This window comes from Hemicordylus capensis, chromosome 1 (genome assembly GCF_027244095.1).
Source record: "Hemicordylus capensis ecotype Gifberg chromosome 1, rHemCap1.1.pri, whole genome shotgun sequence".
Classification (NCBI taxonomy): domain Eukaryota; kingdom Metazoa; phylum Chordata; class Lepidosauria; order Squamata; family Cordylidae; genus Hemicordylus; species Hemicordylus capensis.
This window is the reverse complement of record NC_069657.1, coordinates 143,903,213-143,920,309: the sequence shown is the minus strand read 5'-3', so window position 1 is coordinate 143,920,309 and position 17,097 is coordinate 143,903,213. Positions and strand designations below refer to the sequence as shown.

At 44.8% G+C, this 17,097-nt stretch overlaps 1 protein-coding gene across 2 annotated transcripts in view; it reads left to right on the top strand.

Moving 5' to 3' along the window:
• Positions 1–17,097, top strand: part of P2RX3 (purinergic receptor P2X 3) — a 66,759-nt gene that overhangs the window by 37,831 nt on the left and 11,831 nt on the right. For both annotated transcript variants that reach the window (XM_053283833.1, XM_053283834.1), the window contains exons 3-8: positions 7,317–7,388; positions 8,170–8,236; positions 8,630–8,723; positions 9,124–9,201; positions 11,781–11,922; positions 12,573–12,709. In XM_053283833.1, the coding sequence (XP_053139808.1) occupies positions 7,317–7,388; positions 8,170–8,236; positions 8,630–8,723; positions 9,124–9,201; positions 11,781–11,922; positions 12,573–12,709 (590 nt within the window). The remainder of the gene's footprint in view (positions 1–7,316; positions 7,389–8,169; positions 8,237–8,629; positions 8,724–9,123; positions 9,202–11,780; positions 11,923–12,572; positions 12,710–17,097) is intronic.

Sequence of the window (17,097 nt, the reverse complement as noted above, 5' to 3'; positions counted from 1 at the left end):
TTTGGACAGTTAAATTGCTGACCATTACAGCTGAGAACTATCCTTCTAATAAACTACTTACAATAAACTATCTCTAAATACTGTAAACAGCCAACAAGACAGTATGAAGAAAGAAAGTCAGCAGGGGGAGAGGCACTTCCCAGTGTATTGCACAGAGTGTCACATGCATGACTATTTGCCCCATGGGCAGAAGTCATGGGTGTGTGCTCAGTGCAAGGAGCTCCTGGCCCTCAGGGAACAAATCCGTTCCCTTGAAACCAAGGTGGCAGATCTGGAGAAGCTCAGAGAGACAGAGAGGCATGTGGATGAGACCTTCAGGGATGTGATAGAGGCATCCCACTCCAGGGCTGGTAGCAACTTTGCTGTCAGGGAGAATGAAGGTCTTGGGCAAGGAGGACATCAGTCTGAGGAAGAGGGAAATGCTCCTTTAGAAGGGACCTCTTCCGTGGATGATGAGCCCATATCCTCTCGCACGGGGAATACTCCTATGGGGGGTGGGGGCCTCCTTGTAGTGGGTGATTCGATCATTAGAGGGATAGAGAGATGGGTTTGTGACCCGCGTGTTGACCACACAGTGACTTGCCTGCCTGCTGCGAAGGTTGCGGACATCACGCGGTGTCGAGACAGGCTCCTAGGCAGTGCTGGGGAGGAGACAGCTGTCATGGTGCACGTTGGCATCAACGATGTGGGGAAATGTAGTCGGGAGGTCCTGGAAGCCAAATTTAGGCTGATAGGTAGTGTATTGAAGTCCAGGACCCCCAAGGTAGCATTCTCAGAAATGCTACCTGTTCCACGCGCAGGTACAGTGAGACAGAAATGCTACCTGTTCCACGCGCAGGTACAGTGAGACAGGCAGAGCTGAGGGGTTTCAATGCGTGGATGAGACGTTGGTGCTGGGAGGAGGGGTTTAGATTTGTTAGGCACTGGGACACATTTTGGGGCAAGCAAGGCCTGTACAAAAGGGATGGGCTGCACTTGAACCAAGATGGAACCAGACTGCTGGCACTTAAAATAAAAAAGGTTGCAGAGCAACTTTTAAAATGACACCTGGGGAACAGCCAATGGGAGCTGGGCAGTATCCCGTTTGGCAAAAGCCATCCTTTAAAGTGTAAGCGTGCAGAGAATTCAGATAAAACAGAAGGGGACAGGACAGAACCACATAAAGAGCAGATGGGAGCCTGTGCCAGCAGGTCAAAGAGTCATAAGAATAGCATACTTCAGGGGAGAGATTCAGCATATAGGTGCTTATATGCCAATGCCAGAAGCCTCCGAGCCAAGATGGGTGAGCTGGAGTGCTTGGTTGCTAACGCAGAAATAGATATAGTGGGCATAACAGAAACATGGTGGAACAGTGAGAACCGGTGGGACACTGTTATCCCTGGGTATAAACTCTATAGGAAGGACAGGGAGGGGCGCTTTGGAGGAGGGGTAGCACTGTATGTTAAAGAAGGGATAGAATCTAACAAGCTAGAAAACCTAGGTGGACTGGAGTCCTCCACAGAAACACTGTGGGTGACTATACAAGGCCGGAAAGGGAATGTGCTACTGAGGACGTGCTATTGCCTTCCGGATCAAAACGCCGACAGTGACTGGGAGTTGCAGGAGGAAATCAGGGAGGCATCAAGGAGAGGCAGGGCTGTAATTATGGGTGACTTCAATTACCCACACATAGACTGGGTAGATTCACAGTCAGGTAAGGACAAAGAGGTCAAATTTCTAGATACACTAAATGACTGTGCCCTAGAACAGTTGGTCATGGAACCGACCAGAGAGAAGGTGACCTTGGACCTAATTCTGAGTGACACCCAGGACCTGGTGCGTGACGTCAGTGTCATCGACCCTTTAGGGAACAGTGACCACAGTGCCATCAAATTCAGCATACATGCGGGGAGAGAATCACCAAGGATGTCTAACACGGACATTTTGAATTTCAGAAGAGGGAACATCCCAAAATGAGGAGTATGGTGAAAAGAAAGCTGAAAGGGAAAACCAGGAGAGTCACTTTGCTCCAGAGTGCATGGAGTTTACTCAAAACTACAATACTAGAAGCCCAGTTAGATTGTATACCCAAAAGGAGGAAAGATACCACTAAGTCCAGGAGGATGCCAGCATGGCTCATGGGTACCGTCAAAGAAGCCATAAAAGGGAAGAAGACTTCCTTCCGAAATTGGAAGGCCTGTCCAAATAAAGAGAACAGAAAGAAACACAAACTCTGGCAAAAGAAATGCAAGGTGACAATAAGGGAGGCAAAAAGAGAGTTTGAGGAACATTTAGCCAAAAGTATCAAGGGGAATAATAAAAATTTCTTTAAGTACATCAGTAGCAGGAAACCTGCCAGGGAGGCGGTTGGGCCATTAGACAACGAGGGAGTGAAAGGGATTATTAAATAGGATATGGAGGTTGCAGAGAAGCTAAATGAGTTCTTTGCGTCTGTCTTCACGGCAGAGGATACTGAGCATATGCCTGTTCCTGAACCAGGCTTTTTAGGGATGGAGGCTCGAGAGCTGAGTCAGATAGAAGTGACAAGAGATGATGTACTAAACTGTCTGGAAAAACTGAAAGCTAACAAATCACCAGGGCCAGATGGCATCCACCCAAGAGTACTCAAAGAACTCAAACGTGAAATTGCCGACCTCCTTGCTAAAATTTTCAACTTATCCCTGAAATTGGGCTCTGTACCAGAGGACTGGAGAGTAGCAAATGTAACACCGAATTTCTAAAAGGGAGCCAGGGGCGATCCAGGAAATTACAGACCCGTTAGCCTAACGTCCGTTCCAGGCAAATTGATGGAAAGCATCCTCAAGGATAAAATTGTAAAGCACATAGAAGAACAGGCCCTGCTGGGAGTGAGCCAGCATGGCTTTTGCAAAGGTAAATCTTGCCTCACCAACCTTTTGGAGTTCTTTGAGGGTGTCAATGAGTGTGTGGATCAAGGTGATCCAGTTGACATAGTATACCTGGACTTCCAAAAAGCTTTTTACAAAGTTCCTCATCAAAGACTCCTGAGGAAACTTAGCAGTCATGGGATAAGGGGACAAGTACATGTGTGGATTGCTAAATGGTTGAAAGACAGGAAACAGAGGGTAGGGATAATTGGAGAGTTTTCACAATGGAGGGAAGTAAGAAGTGGGGTCCCCCAGGGATCTGTACTGGGATCGGTGCTTTTTAATTTATTCATCAATGATCTAGAAGCCGGGGTAAGTAGCGAGGTAGCCAGATTTGCAGATGACACCCAACTCTTCCGGGTAGTGAAATCCAAAACGGATTGTGAGCAGCTCCAAAAGGATCTCTCCAAACTGGGTGAGTGGGCAAAAAAATGGCAAATGCAGTTCAATGTTGGCAAGTGTAAAGTGATGCACACTGGGACGAAAAAACCCAACTTCAAGTATATGCTGATGGGATCTGAGCTGTCGGTGACTGACCAGGAGAGGGATCTTGGGAACGTGGTGGACAGCTCGTTGAAAGTGTCGACTCAATGTGCGGCAGCTGTGAAAAAGGCAAATTCAATGTAGGGATCATTAGGAAGGGGATTGAAAATAAAACGGCTAATATTATAATGCCCTTATACAAAACTATGGTGCGACCACACTTGGAGTACTGCGTACAATTCTGGTCACCACATCTTAAAAAGGACATTGCTGAACTGGAAAAGGTGCAGAAGAGGGCAACCAAGATGTTCAGGGGCCTAGAGCACCTTCTTATGAGGCAAGACTACAACACCTGGGGCTTTTTAGTTTAGAAAAAAGACGTCTGAGGGGAGACATGATAGAGGTCTATAAAATCATGCATGGCGTGTAGAAAGTGGAGAGAGATATATTCTTTTCCCTCTCACACAACACTAGAACCAGAGGTCACTCCATGAAATTGATTGCCAGGAGGTCGAGGACCAACAAACAGAAGTACTTTTTCATACAACGCGTGATCCACTTGTGGAACTCTCTGCCACAGGATGTGGTGACAGCCAACAACCTGGATGGCTTTAAGAGGGGTTTGGATAACTTCATGGAGGAGAGGTCCATCAATGGCTACTGGTCAGAGGGCTGTGGGCCACCTCCGGTCTCAAAGGCAGGATGGCTCTGAGAACCAGTTGCAGGGGAGTTATGGCAGGAGAGAAGGCATGCCCTCTACTCCTGTCTGTGGCTTCCAGCAGCATCTGGTGGGCCACTGAGTGAAACAGGATGCTGGACTAGATGGGCCTTGGGCCTGATCCAGCAGGGCTGTTCTTATGTTCTTATGAACTTATATTTCTTTGAATGTGTGTGCTTTTATATATTCCTGATACTATTCTATTATTGTTTACCTGTAACATTATTAAAATAAGAAACACTACCCTATGCCCACCCTACCTAGGGTGTTGCAAAAGACTCTATAAATATTTAAGCATGCCTAAGGCAATCTATTTTTGTAACTTACTAAGTATTTTTGAGTGTATCTAAGAAAGCTATGAGCCTCAGATGGAAGCAGTCTGTAGTAACTGAATAAAACTGGGAGGTTTTGTTCTTTTCTTTTTACAATCCTCTAAGAGTTGGTTTTTAACTCAGGAAATGGGGGGAAGGGGGATTTCTCTGGTGCAAAAGTGTCCTCAATTGCTCAGCAGCTATTGGTTTTCTAATCAAGTGAAAGCCTACACGTGGAAGGTTTATGTTTTTATCCAATAGTCAAATAAAGAGAGTTTTCCCTGGGATTCCACCCCAAGCCCAGGAAGGTTCAAGTTCTGTTGATAAGAGAGTTGGTGGTGGCAGCATTTTAATTCTATCGGAAATATAGATTAGTTTAGGAGAAGCCTAGCCAGGCAGCTTGCCAGGGGTGATTTAGCATTTCTCCCCTCACATTAGCTGCTCTGAGACAAAGGCTTTAATCTGCTACAGGTTGGCATCTCTAGGAGCTAACTGTCTTCCTTGCCACTGCCCAATTTAGAGGTGCTTCCATACTGGGAGCTCTTAGCACTACCCAGTGGTTTCTTTTTATTTGGCTACATCCAGAATTGCAACTGAGCATCTTGGTGGGTATGGCACTTCCCCACTCACATATGTCCCTCTGTGTTCTGTCTGCACAGTGGGTATGGTATAGCAAGTGGGCATGTGTAGTGTTAAGCTGTAAATTATTCCCACCCCGGTGGGTTTTGTTTCCAAACATGCACAAAGAGACTTATTTTCTGGAAGGCGTGCTTAGAAGTACAGCCTTTAGTCAGGAAGCTCTCTCTTTTGATGTGGTCTGAAGTTTCTCCTCTCTCCTAAGCAGGGGCGTAACAAGGCTGGAGTGGGCCCAGAGACAAAATTTTAAAATGGGCCCCTCGCTGATACACACACACTTCACAATATATAGTCATGTGACTTGCCTCTCTGAGGGGCCCCTCGAGGCGTGGGGGCCCCCAGGCAGCCGCCTCCCCTTGCCTAATTGTAGTTACGCCCCTGCTCCTAAGTTGAAATGGACTCTTTAATTAATCATTTCCTAAAAGGTTACTTTACTTCCATCACCCACCCTTTAATTGCTTCTTTATTTAACTCTACCATTTCTTTGTTCTTCTTTTTTTTTTTTTTAAAGGTTTAATTTCTGCACTTACACTTTTATGACATGATTAAGCATTACTGCACGAAATACATACATTCAAAGCAATAGCTGGCATCCAGACTAGGAAGGCAGGGGCAGCACATGAGCTGTGCACTCACTGCGGAGGACCAAATGCAACTGTGTTTTGCCCAGCATGCAATGAGGATTTCAGGGACCCAACTTCCCTTTCAACTGCCTGATATAAATATGTCCCTGAGGATCATGCAGCCCTCAGGGATACCTTTGTGTGGTACAGAGCACTTCTGGGGGGAAAGAGCAATGGGGGAGTCAAAAGTAGCCCATCGCTCCTTTCCCCCAGATGCTCTACATCACACAAAAGTATGTGTCTGAGGGCTTGGTGACCTTCAGGGACATATTTCTGGAAGGCAAAGAGCACTCACAAGGTCAGGGGAGAGTAGAAAAAATTGCTCCCCCTGCTCACACTCTGCTGCTTGGCAACACTCTGGCTGAGTTAAGAGATGCCTCTCTGAGGAGGCCTGCTCTGGATGCCAGCCACTGCTCTTCTCTGTTAATAATTTCCAAATACGATTAATACCTCCATTTCAACTTGATTGCTGACATAGTTCAGCTTTCTGAAATGTTAAGAAGTATTTCAGCTTATTTATTTTGACTGTTGAAAATGACAACAGAAAAACAAACACTCATTTAAAAAAAGAAACCCTGGAAACTATGTGTAATCCTTCTCCATGGCACAGATGGAGAAACTGTGATGGAAAAGAATGTCCCTGTTGCTACACCCAGAAATGAGGCAAGAGAGAGTGATTCCTGGTTAGAAATAGAAACCAGCGCTTTATGCATTTCCATGCTGAGTTCTTTAGCATAGACCGATTTTATGTGTGGAACAGCACAAAAGCAAAATTTTATTTTATTTTATTTTTAAAAACCTTCAGTGGGAGGGCCAGGTGAGGCCCTGCAACCCACAATGCCCCACTGCAGATGGAAATTAGTGGGATAATCTAGCACAAGGAACTGCTAGGTGTGGATGGCCAGAAATGACTCCACATGCAGTTCATTACACAAGCCCATGGAAGCACATGTGGGGGGAAACCCACATTTGTACATATTCCCTGTGTGAGAAAGGATATGTGGACCCTTCCCACAGGGGAAGAGCAGCTGTGGAAGGCAATTTTGAGAGAAAGGCGGGGAACAATAATTTTTATTTGGGCTTCAGAATTGTCCTTATTTTAAAACATAGAATCCGTGTCCGTAAACAATCACTGGCCAGGTAGCCTGTGCCAAGAAAGAATTGCCTTCAGGGAATCATACGGAGCTGCCTTCTGTTGAGTGAGACCATTGGTCCACTAAGGTCGATATTGTCTGCACAGACTGGCAGCAGCTCTCCGTCGGGTTTCCAGCAGGGGTCTTTCCCAACCCCATCTGGAGATGCCAGGGATTGAACTTGGGGCCATCTGTGTGCAAAGCAAGAGTTCTGCCACTGAGCTGCTGCCCCTCCCATAGAAAAGACAGGAGAGCATTGCCGAGAATTTGTGGTTCTTTTCTTTGAGGTTATCAGTGTGCAAAAATGACTAACATAAGCATGTGTGGGAGGGAGGCTAGTAGAAATTGTGAGCTACTAATGATGGTAGATGTGCTTGTTCCAATCTGGCAGTTCTTATTGTGCCCCCTTTCCTGTGGTGCTCTGGTGTGTGTGTGTTTCATTCATTCTGTGCTGCACTTCTTTCCCTGTTCCCTTCCATTCCACATCTTAACATTTTATCTTCTTTCCAACCCCCTCCCACCCGCAGGGAACATCAGTATTCGTCATCATCACCAAACTCATTGTGACAGAGAATCAGGTACAAGGCTTCTGCCCTGAGGTAAGCAGGTGAGGCAAAAGAGAAAGATGATTTGGGGGAGCTGGCTTCTCCTCCTTTGCACAGATTCTCATGAATGGGTTAGAAAAGAGTCTTGTGGCACCTTCTGGATGAACAGATTTATTGTAGCATAAGCGTTTGTGTGGACTATATCCCACTTCATCAGATTCATGAAGAGTAATCTTCAGTTGGCAGGCATGTTTTATCACACATTAATAATTTATAAATGTATAATTTGCAGGGAGTTTGATTCTACCCATTTAGTCTTGAAGTGAGACAACGGCTTCCTGACCCTTTACAGGTATTGATTAGTACAGCAAAACAAGGATCTTTATGTTATTACCAATTGCTGCTGTTGCGAATGTGCTTATCCTGTCTACATTTAAGTTTTACATACACAGAGTGGTGACAGACTTGCATTTCATGGCCATGTGGCTCCACTATTTGCAGTTTTTGTTTTCCCTGTATGTATGTTTGTATGTGACTGAGGATAGCATTTCATGCATCTGATGGATTCGGTTCTAATCCACAAAAACCTGTGCTATGATACATTTGTCTTTAAGATGGCACTCTTGTTTTTGCTGCAACAGACTAACATGGCCACACCTCTGGAAGTTGTTATGATGGATAGGATGTTTTCAGCATGTTGGGCAGAGCGGTGGTACTAATGCACCTGCTCTTAAGGAGTCAAAATGTCTTGGAACTGCAACAGGGAATGAGATAAATGGGAACAACAAATCAGAGGTTTATTCTCTCTACTCATCTCTTCTCTTTCCTATTCTAGAATCAGCCAGAATATTCGTGTGAGTCAGACAGTCAGTGCAAGAAGCCTAGCCCTATCACAGGAGGAGGTAAGCAAATAATGCCACCTGAAGAAGGAGCTGGAATAGGGATGGAAGGCTTGTCTACTGCATAATTGTCATTGTAAAATGTATTGGCTATGGCTCGGAGGCAGATCTCATTAAATCATCCAATTGTTATTTGGTGACAGGCAGTGAGATCATTCACACAATCAACAACTGTGTTCTATCCAGGTAGCTTTTCCTCCTACCTTGCTTCCACACAATCACTTCTACTCAGGTTTTTCTCCTTCATTGCTTCCACACAACTGAAAATTGGGAGCAACACAGCTCCCAAACCCAGGTAGAACACAGTTTTTGATTGTGTGAATGAGCTCACTGCCTGTCACAGTGAGATGATGTGTTCCATCAACAACAAGGGAGGGATGTTGTTTCATTCTGCAGGGATCCTGACGGGCCGCTGCGTTAATTACAATTCCACTTTCCGGACATGTCAGATACAGGGCTGGTGCCCAGCGGAAGTGGACAACATACCTGCGTAAGTACCCAGACAGCCTAGTCCCTAATTCATTCAACGTGAAGAAACATTACTCTCACTGTAACAGCTCAAATACAGTTGGGTCAATCGGACAATATTTGACTATTCAACTGACCATCATCCCAGTTCTGCTTGAGATGCTGGTCAGTTGTACAGTCAAATACTGTCCAACTGACCTACTTGTATATTGCTTGTGATCAAATATTCCCTGAAGCCAAGAATTTCCTTGTTCATATACTGTAGGTATTACCTATCCAGATCAAAATTGACTTTGTCAAGGACAGATAACTGATATCTGGGGAAATCTCTGCTACAGTTTGCTATTTGTATTTCCCCATCCATCAAACGCTCCCCTAATCCTGTTTCAATATGCTGATTTCAATCATTTTTCTCCCTACAGACCTGTCATGCTAGAAGCAGAAAACTTCACCCTCTTCCTTAAGAACAGCATCCGTTTCCCACTGTTCAATTTTGAGAAGTGAGTAATGGGGCTCTGATCCAGAAACCTGAGCTCACATTGCATTCAGGAATTTGATTCCCAGTAAACTTTGGTTAGGGTTGAAAACAGGCTGCCGAAAATTCGTCTAGTGGAGAAATTCCCCATGACCACTCTTTCCCCCTGAGGCTTGTGGAAGGCCCCCCAAATTCCTCTAGTGCAGAAATTGTGGAAGGCCATGTGCAAAGGAAGGGAAATAGTGGCCCCATCAGACAGTGGCTGGGCTGCAACCGTTCTGGGTCACTAAGCAGTAGAGGGTATATCCATTGCCCCAGAGTCTGCAACGAGTTGGCCATGGCGAGTTGGCCCATTCCCTACCCAGCAGCCTCCAGCTGTCCAGCTTTAGGCTATCTTTTCCCTAGCCATGATCACTGCAGATAGAAGAGATGGCAGAGCCAGTGCAGTAAATGGAGCCTGATGGCTGTACTGTGAGGCTCTCCCAGAACCATATCATTGTTGGTCTTAGGGGTGAAATATTTTTGCATTCCATGGGAGTATGGAAAATGACAATAAGTATTAGTAAAGATAGCCAAGGTTCCCCTAAAGAGTTCAAGGCAATCCATATTGGCTATGCTGGACATCGGGGAGGGTAATGACTCGCTGTCTCGCTATCCCATCTCCAACTGAGTCACACCACAGGAGTGGAGGACAAGGGATCAGAGAGCCACCCGCGCATCTCCTAGCAGACTGCTCACCACACTTTGAGCCAGTCTCCTTCACGCTTTGATAGTCATGGTTCAACTGTCAACTCCAATCACTGCTAGAGGAACGTATGAGTTTGGAAGCCTCCAAAATCTGAGTTTTATTGTGCCACATGGTGGCCCCAGCTTACCCCAACCATGGCCTTCTGCCAGCAACACAGCAGACAAGGAAGCCAGGTGGCTTGGTCAAAGCCTGATGAGCACATAACCCAGAAGCACCATGTCGCCATGGGGCAGGCCAAGCCCAGAAGACTGGCAGCAGTGGCAAGAAGGTGGTAATATGCAGGAGGCAGAGAGGTGGTTCCATAAGAAGGCCTAGGGAGGAGCTAGGGGGTGCACTGTAGCAGGAACAAAGCTTCAGAAAGGTCTGTCCAGCAGAAGCAGAGGGTGTGGAGGGTGATCTCGCTCTCCAGGCTGAAGTCGTTAGGTACCCAAAGGGCTTGAGCTGATGGGTCAGATTATGGGCCTGCAGCTGGTGGGCCTCAGCCCAGGGCCTGCAGGTGCTGCGGGGAAAATCCTCTGGCCCTCTTGTTTGATACAGCCCCTTGTGTTCATCCTTCTATCAAGTTTGACAGAGAATGGGGAGTCTTACCAAACCAAAGAAGATTAGACCAGGTTCCCACAATTGACTTGTTGCCTGACTGAATGAAGTTCAAACCACAAGGGTGCAGTGCTTAAATAAGCTTTTATTTCATGATCACAAAAGGCAAAAGTACAGGTCAGAATGTCTGGCACGTACTCTGCGCTGAAGCTGTGCAGTTGATCAATTTATATAGATTTCAAGCTAACAGGTATATCAGTAAAGCAATTAATACATGTCATTGGTAATGTCAAGCAATTAATACATGTCACTGGTAATTAAACATACATATTCCAGAAGTGCCACCTAGAGCCTGGGAAGACTCAATGTTTCCTCTTGCCAAAATATTAATCTCCAAAATAGATAGATTTAAAAGCACAGTGATTTTTTAAATAGTTTTTCCAAGTGCTGGGGGCAGGTGGGGAGGAAGCAAAGTTGAAAAATCCTTTTTTCCATTGCCAAAAAATATAAATAGATTTATATAGCACTTATAACCGCCTTTATAGCACTTCATAATAAAGTTTTAATACCTGGCCTTTCTGACAACTTTACTCCCTATCTTATCTCCTGGTACCAGCAAAATCCTCTTATCTGCTGACTGAGGAATTTGGCTAATGGCCTGTACTTGACAGGTTCTGGTACCTGTTATCTCTCGTGGGCCTCCCATCTTACATTCTTGAGAGGGGACCACATTCTTGGCTTTGGCATCCGTTACCTCTTGGCTGAGAGGCCTTCCAATTCCGAACAATTCTTATTTCAGTCCTGCTAGCTTTATATTCTATTAGAGACCTGAAGCAAACCACTTTGAATCATACTTTGATACGTACTTTTATATATTTATTTATAGGCCTGGATTAAACGATCCTTTATCACAGGGGAGGAGGAAAAGAAGGAGCTGCAGTGCAACAAGCCTTCCTTTTTTGTCCACTAGGGGCACAAAACAGACTGGCAGCAGGGGCTAGTAGAAAGAGCTAGGGTCCCACAGCAAGGCCTTTGGCCAGAACAGGCATAGCTGCAACCCTCTCAGACTGTACCTAGCTTTATTATTCATTCATTAAAACAAACAAACAAATAAAAAGAGGGAGAATTACTATAAGCAGCAAGCCGTAGATGTTTGCCTCTTATTAGAGAAAAGATGTACTGGGCCCTTCCAGCATGGAGCTCTATTTGCTCCCCGGGCAAGAGGACACACGCTCAGGACAATCTCTCTGTGTCTCCCCTTCCTATCTGGGACCAATTGTCTCACAATGGCTTTCTTTTTCTGCCTCCTTCGTTCCTAGGGGAAATCTCCTCCCTAACTTCACAAGTCAAGATATTAAGAACTGCCGCTTTGACCCAGTAGAGCACCCCTTCTGCCCTATCTTGCGCCTGGGGGACATCGTGAGGTTTGCTGGGCAAAACTTTGCCTCATTGGCTGAGATGGTGAGTAGTTCTACTGCCAACATGAGACTCTGCCATAGTGACTCCATGTCTGTGAAGGTGGTGTGGAGTGTTTGGCTTGGATACCCAGCGAGGAAACTGTCTTATGACCTTGGGAAATCACTGTCACTCAACCTAAGCTACTTTGCAACCTACTTATACAAGATTATACTTCCTACTTTGAGTTAATTAGTCCAGAATAACTACCACCTATTAACAATCTATCACTAGCCTGGATAGATACATGAGCATGGACTGAAAAACTGGAAAAGAATCACCCTTTTACTACTCTTTAAAGACCCCAGTTGTGGATATAACATAGTTTTAAAATGTTAAGGGCTACCGTATTTACCTGAATAGAAGACAACTCTGAATTCAAGACAACCCCTTTTTAAAAAAGGTTATACCTGTATTAACCCGAAACAAGGAAGAAGACTCTGAATTTGTGACTCCTTGATTTCTAATATCAAAGAACTCTGGAAAAAATCTAGTCGGATTCAGATAAATAGGGTAATTAATCCTTATTAGGTGATCTTGAGTATGTGACTTTAGAATAGACTTTGTGCCTACCAAGTTCCATATTTTTGCCTAGTTACTAGGAATTTACTCTGTTATCCTAAACATTTGTCTTAAAGCTGTGCTTTTCTGCACAGGGCGGGATCATAGGCATCAAGATTGGATGGGTGTGTGATCTGGACCATTCTTGGGAGCGCTGCATCCCCAGTTATTCCTTTAATCGGCTTGACACTGTCTCTGAAAAGAGCAGTGCCTCTACTGGATACAATTTCAGGCAAGTCCAAAACTTAAGACCTACTCAAAGCAACACTTAGAAATTCCATTGTAGTAATGTGTGAACTAAGATTACCCATTTCGTCCAGACTCAGGAAACTATGGTTTTAGTCCAACTATGGTTGAAGCACAAGCCAGAATCTGAAACCATGGTTTGAACCTGGTTTGTTTAAGCTAACCACAGTTAGAATAAACCACCCAGAATGGAGATGTAATGAGGAAACTCTGGTTTATTCAAAACTGGAAGTTTTCAATCTCCTTCAGTCTCCTTCCTTTGAACCAGAAGCTTTCAATCTCCTTCCTTTATATGCAAAGGAGAGGAGGGGGAGCACACACCGGCACAATAATCTAAATTATGGTTTAGAGATGATCATCTGAATTAGGCCTTATTGTAACTCATGCTCACACACACTTAACTTCCATATCATGCACACACCTAACTTCCTTTTATTGTACCTCTCTTTGAAGAGATATATCATTATAACTCCATTCCATCTACAGAACTTGTCTCTCACATAGACACATCTTAAAAAAATTAATTTCTATAAATCTACAATCAAGACATACACCTGTACATATGAAAATACAGGTGAACCCAGTTATCTGCAAGGGAACCGCAGATAATGAAATGGTGGATAATGGGGCAGTAAAGTCAATGGGATGGGGGGGCGGGGTTAGGTCCCTGGAGGCTGAAAATGGGTGGAAAGGGGAATGTGGTGGAAGGTGTATGAAAAAGTGCCCTACTGTGCTTTGTGGGTCACCAGCTGCCCAGGAATGCCCCCCAAGACCCAAATTCCCATTTTTCCATGAAAAATCACAGGGGGAAATGCTTTTCTAAAATCAAATTATCCAGAAGTCACACACACACACTCACACACACACAGAGGGAGGGAGGGAGGGAGCGAGGGACTCATATCCAAATATCCATATAATTACATCATACCAGTTTTAACACTTCTCTCCTTAAGTTAACATTCTCTCCTTAAGTTAACATTCCTAATAATATTGTTTCAGTGGCAATTTTTGTTATTATTGGAACTCAGATACTGCTCCCTACTGATATTGCTCCCTCCCAGGTGCCTATATGCTGTCAGTACTTTCAGACAGACATCTCTGAGATGTGCATGAATGTATATGCCCACCCACACACTACCATCTAGATCTAAAGAATGACATCACATACATCAGTTAGCGGCAGTCAAAAGGTTAGCCTGGGAAATGAGTCCTCTTCTGAGGTCAAAAGGTTGGCCTAGGAGATAAGTCACCTCTCAAGGTCACAAGGTTAGCCCAAAGGGCAAGAGGATAGATAACCCAGGACATTTAAACCAGAAATGCAGAATCTGCCCTCCTCGTTGGCTGCATTGGAGGAGGGGGAGTAAAATTTAGGGGATATACCGTATTTTACGGACTATAAGACGCTACGGACTATAAGACGCACCTTAATTTTAATCCAGTTTTTCAGAGTTTTAACATATTAAACTGTTAAAACATATAAGACGCTCCTGAATTTTGGCGGATATTTTTCGAGGAAAAAAGTGAGTCTTATAGTCCATAAAATACGGTAACACCATGAGAGAGGGGTTTAGTAAGAGTTTGCTAGGAGTCATCAGAGGGAACTAGAGAAGGTTTGGAAGAAGCAAGCCAAAAAAAGGAGTTGCAGGAAGAAGAAAGCTATAGGGGAAAACTGAGAAACTGCTGAGACTGATTAGGAACAGTTTAGACAGGATAGCTGGATGCATTTCTCCTAATTGTTATCCTTCGCTCATATGGTTTTCTTTTATTGTTCAGAAAACCATTTCTAAGAATATAAATTGGATTTTTTAAAAAGTAAAGACACAACTTTCTTCAAGATGTGTGAAGTCTCTGAATTTTGTTCCCCACCCTACACTTACTTGTCACTTACTTGCCAGAAAATAAAGACTTGGTGGCAGCAGTAAACACCAAAAGATGGGGAAAGCAAGAAGTTGGTTTGCTTGCTTTCCCTCTCAGGTCTGATTACTACCAGGCTGGGACACCCTGGTACAGGCCAATTGAAAGAAGCAAGGTCAGAGAAGGGGGGACATGCACAGAGATTCAACAGACAACCTCCTCAGTGGTGTGGGACTGGCCTTTAAGGGTGTGCAACCTGTGTGAACAAACAGGGTGTTGCACAGCCTTGCGCAATAGAGTGGTAGTTGCCTTACCTTTGGGGTCCTGTGTATCCGAACTCCAACACTAATTTTGCTGGCCTCTGCAAAACTCTGCAAAGACTATACAAGATCAGCCACTGGTGTGAGGCCATACTTCAAACTCAAGAAACTACCTTTAAGATTTGGCTAGATCTTCCTCTCGCCTGCACTGGAAGGACAAAGACATGGTCTCTGTGCACCCCCTCACAGAGAGCAGGAATGACTTGGAAAACAGACTGGCTACCTTCACATGGTGGCTCCCCCTTGCTCAAGCCAAAAGACCCCAAATGTAATGCAACTCCCACTTTATTGCACAAAATGAAGAATATGTACATTGTATACAAACTATGTATAGTGCACATATTTGTGATTTCATGCAATAAAGTGTATTTCGAGGGATGAGGAAACGTATCCTAAGTTAATTTTTTTAACTTTTTTATTGGAGTGGGCACCAATCTCAGGGTTTTTTTGGACAGGGCACTGTAGAATCCAGGAGAAAGAGTTGTGGTATGCAAAGACAAGAAAGAGGAGTTGAATCGGGAATATTAACGGTTTAATGAGAGAGATATTATTTACAAAGAGGCAAGCGCAGATTGCTTTTTATTGCTCTTACCGCTAACTGTTTGTTTGTTAGCCCCGCCTCTACACCAGGACGGGAATAAAAGTAATTAAAACACCAATCAAAAGCTAGCCTGGATCGAGGAATGGATTAACCAAAAACACCGCAGGCACCAGTTAGCCTAGAGCTAGCCCTAAGTAGGTGGGTTCTTTGCACTCATCAAAGCCATACTTATGCGGTTTCTTTCTCCTGGCACGCTGCCCATGTGCTTCAGCACACCATTTGCAAATTACTGCCCTTGGTAGTACAAGCTGGCATGCCAGGAGGTACCCTACTCCATGCACTCAGCCTGCCAGCTACCCTCTTGCCCTGCTACATTGTCAGAGTCAGGCTGTACCTCTCCCCAACACGTGCTCTGTTGCAAAACCTCACCATTGCCATTCTGTCTCATGCATGTGCACATACTAACATCTCTTTGCTGTTGGCATAAACAAGCCATAGTGGCGATAGGCCACCTCCAGCCTCAGAGGCAAGATTCCTCTAAATCAGGGGCATAGCAAGGTTGGAGTGGGCCCAGAGACAAGATTTTAAAATGCCCCCCCCCCCAAAGTCCAGGGCCTCCGCACACCCCAGGCCCCCAAGGATTTAAGTCTGATATTCCAAAATAAGTATGCTGCCTGCAAATACATTTCACTGAATACACACACACACACACACACACATCACAATATATAGTGATATACATTGAGTACTATACATTTGTATTACTTTTAATGCCTAGAACACACTAGAAAGATGAATTATTAAAATGGGCCCCTCGCTGCAGATTAGCAAAGGAGACTTTCAACCATGCAGGGTGAGCCTATGTTTGTTTTCTCAGAATTCTGAACAAATTCAGTCAAGTTTGATTGCAGGAGGTTTTTCACAGGAGGCTTTTAAAGCCCTTTAAGACACATCTCCTCTGGAATGGAGGTGCTGCATTCACATGTTGGCCAGATTTACCCTGAAGTCCCTGCAAGTTATTGGGGAGCAGTTCACACACAAGAAAAATAAAATAAAAGCACCACACATGCTTCACAGTTCTCACTCAGACCTTCTGGGTTGCAAAACAACTTGAACATAAGTGCATTTATAAATGAATGAATGAATGAATAAAATTAATAATACTGTTCCAGAAGTTTTTGCAATTTTCTGCCATGAAACAAGCCACTTATAGGACTTTTTAGATAGTTTTTTTTTAAGTCAGCAAATTTTCCAAGCTGTTTCAAAATAAATATTCAGAGACTTCTCGGTCCCTCCTCCCCCACCCCCATATCCAAGCCCTATGGCAAGCAGATCCCTATATATGGGGGGGGGGGCGGGAAAGGTAACCACAAAAAGGAGTTCACACTCTACCTGGCAAATGCTGGTCTGGGTTGAGCAGGGCAGCAAGGGGTCTTCTGCTGCAGAGAACACTCTGGCTGCCTCCTCCTTTCTGGCTGGCTTGGGCCCTACTCGAGTTCAGGCTTCACTGCGGCCTACACGGAGGCCTCCGTGGAAGCCCCGCCCACCCGCCGATCAGCTGAGAGGCGGGAGAAAAGGAGCTCTTTGCCGCTTGCCTGCTGCTTCCATTGCGGGCCAGCAGAACAAGCAGGAGAGACGGCAAAGAGGGCAAGTGGCTGA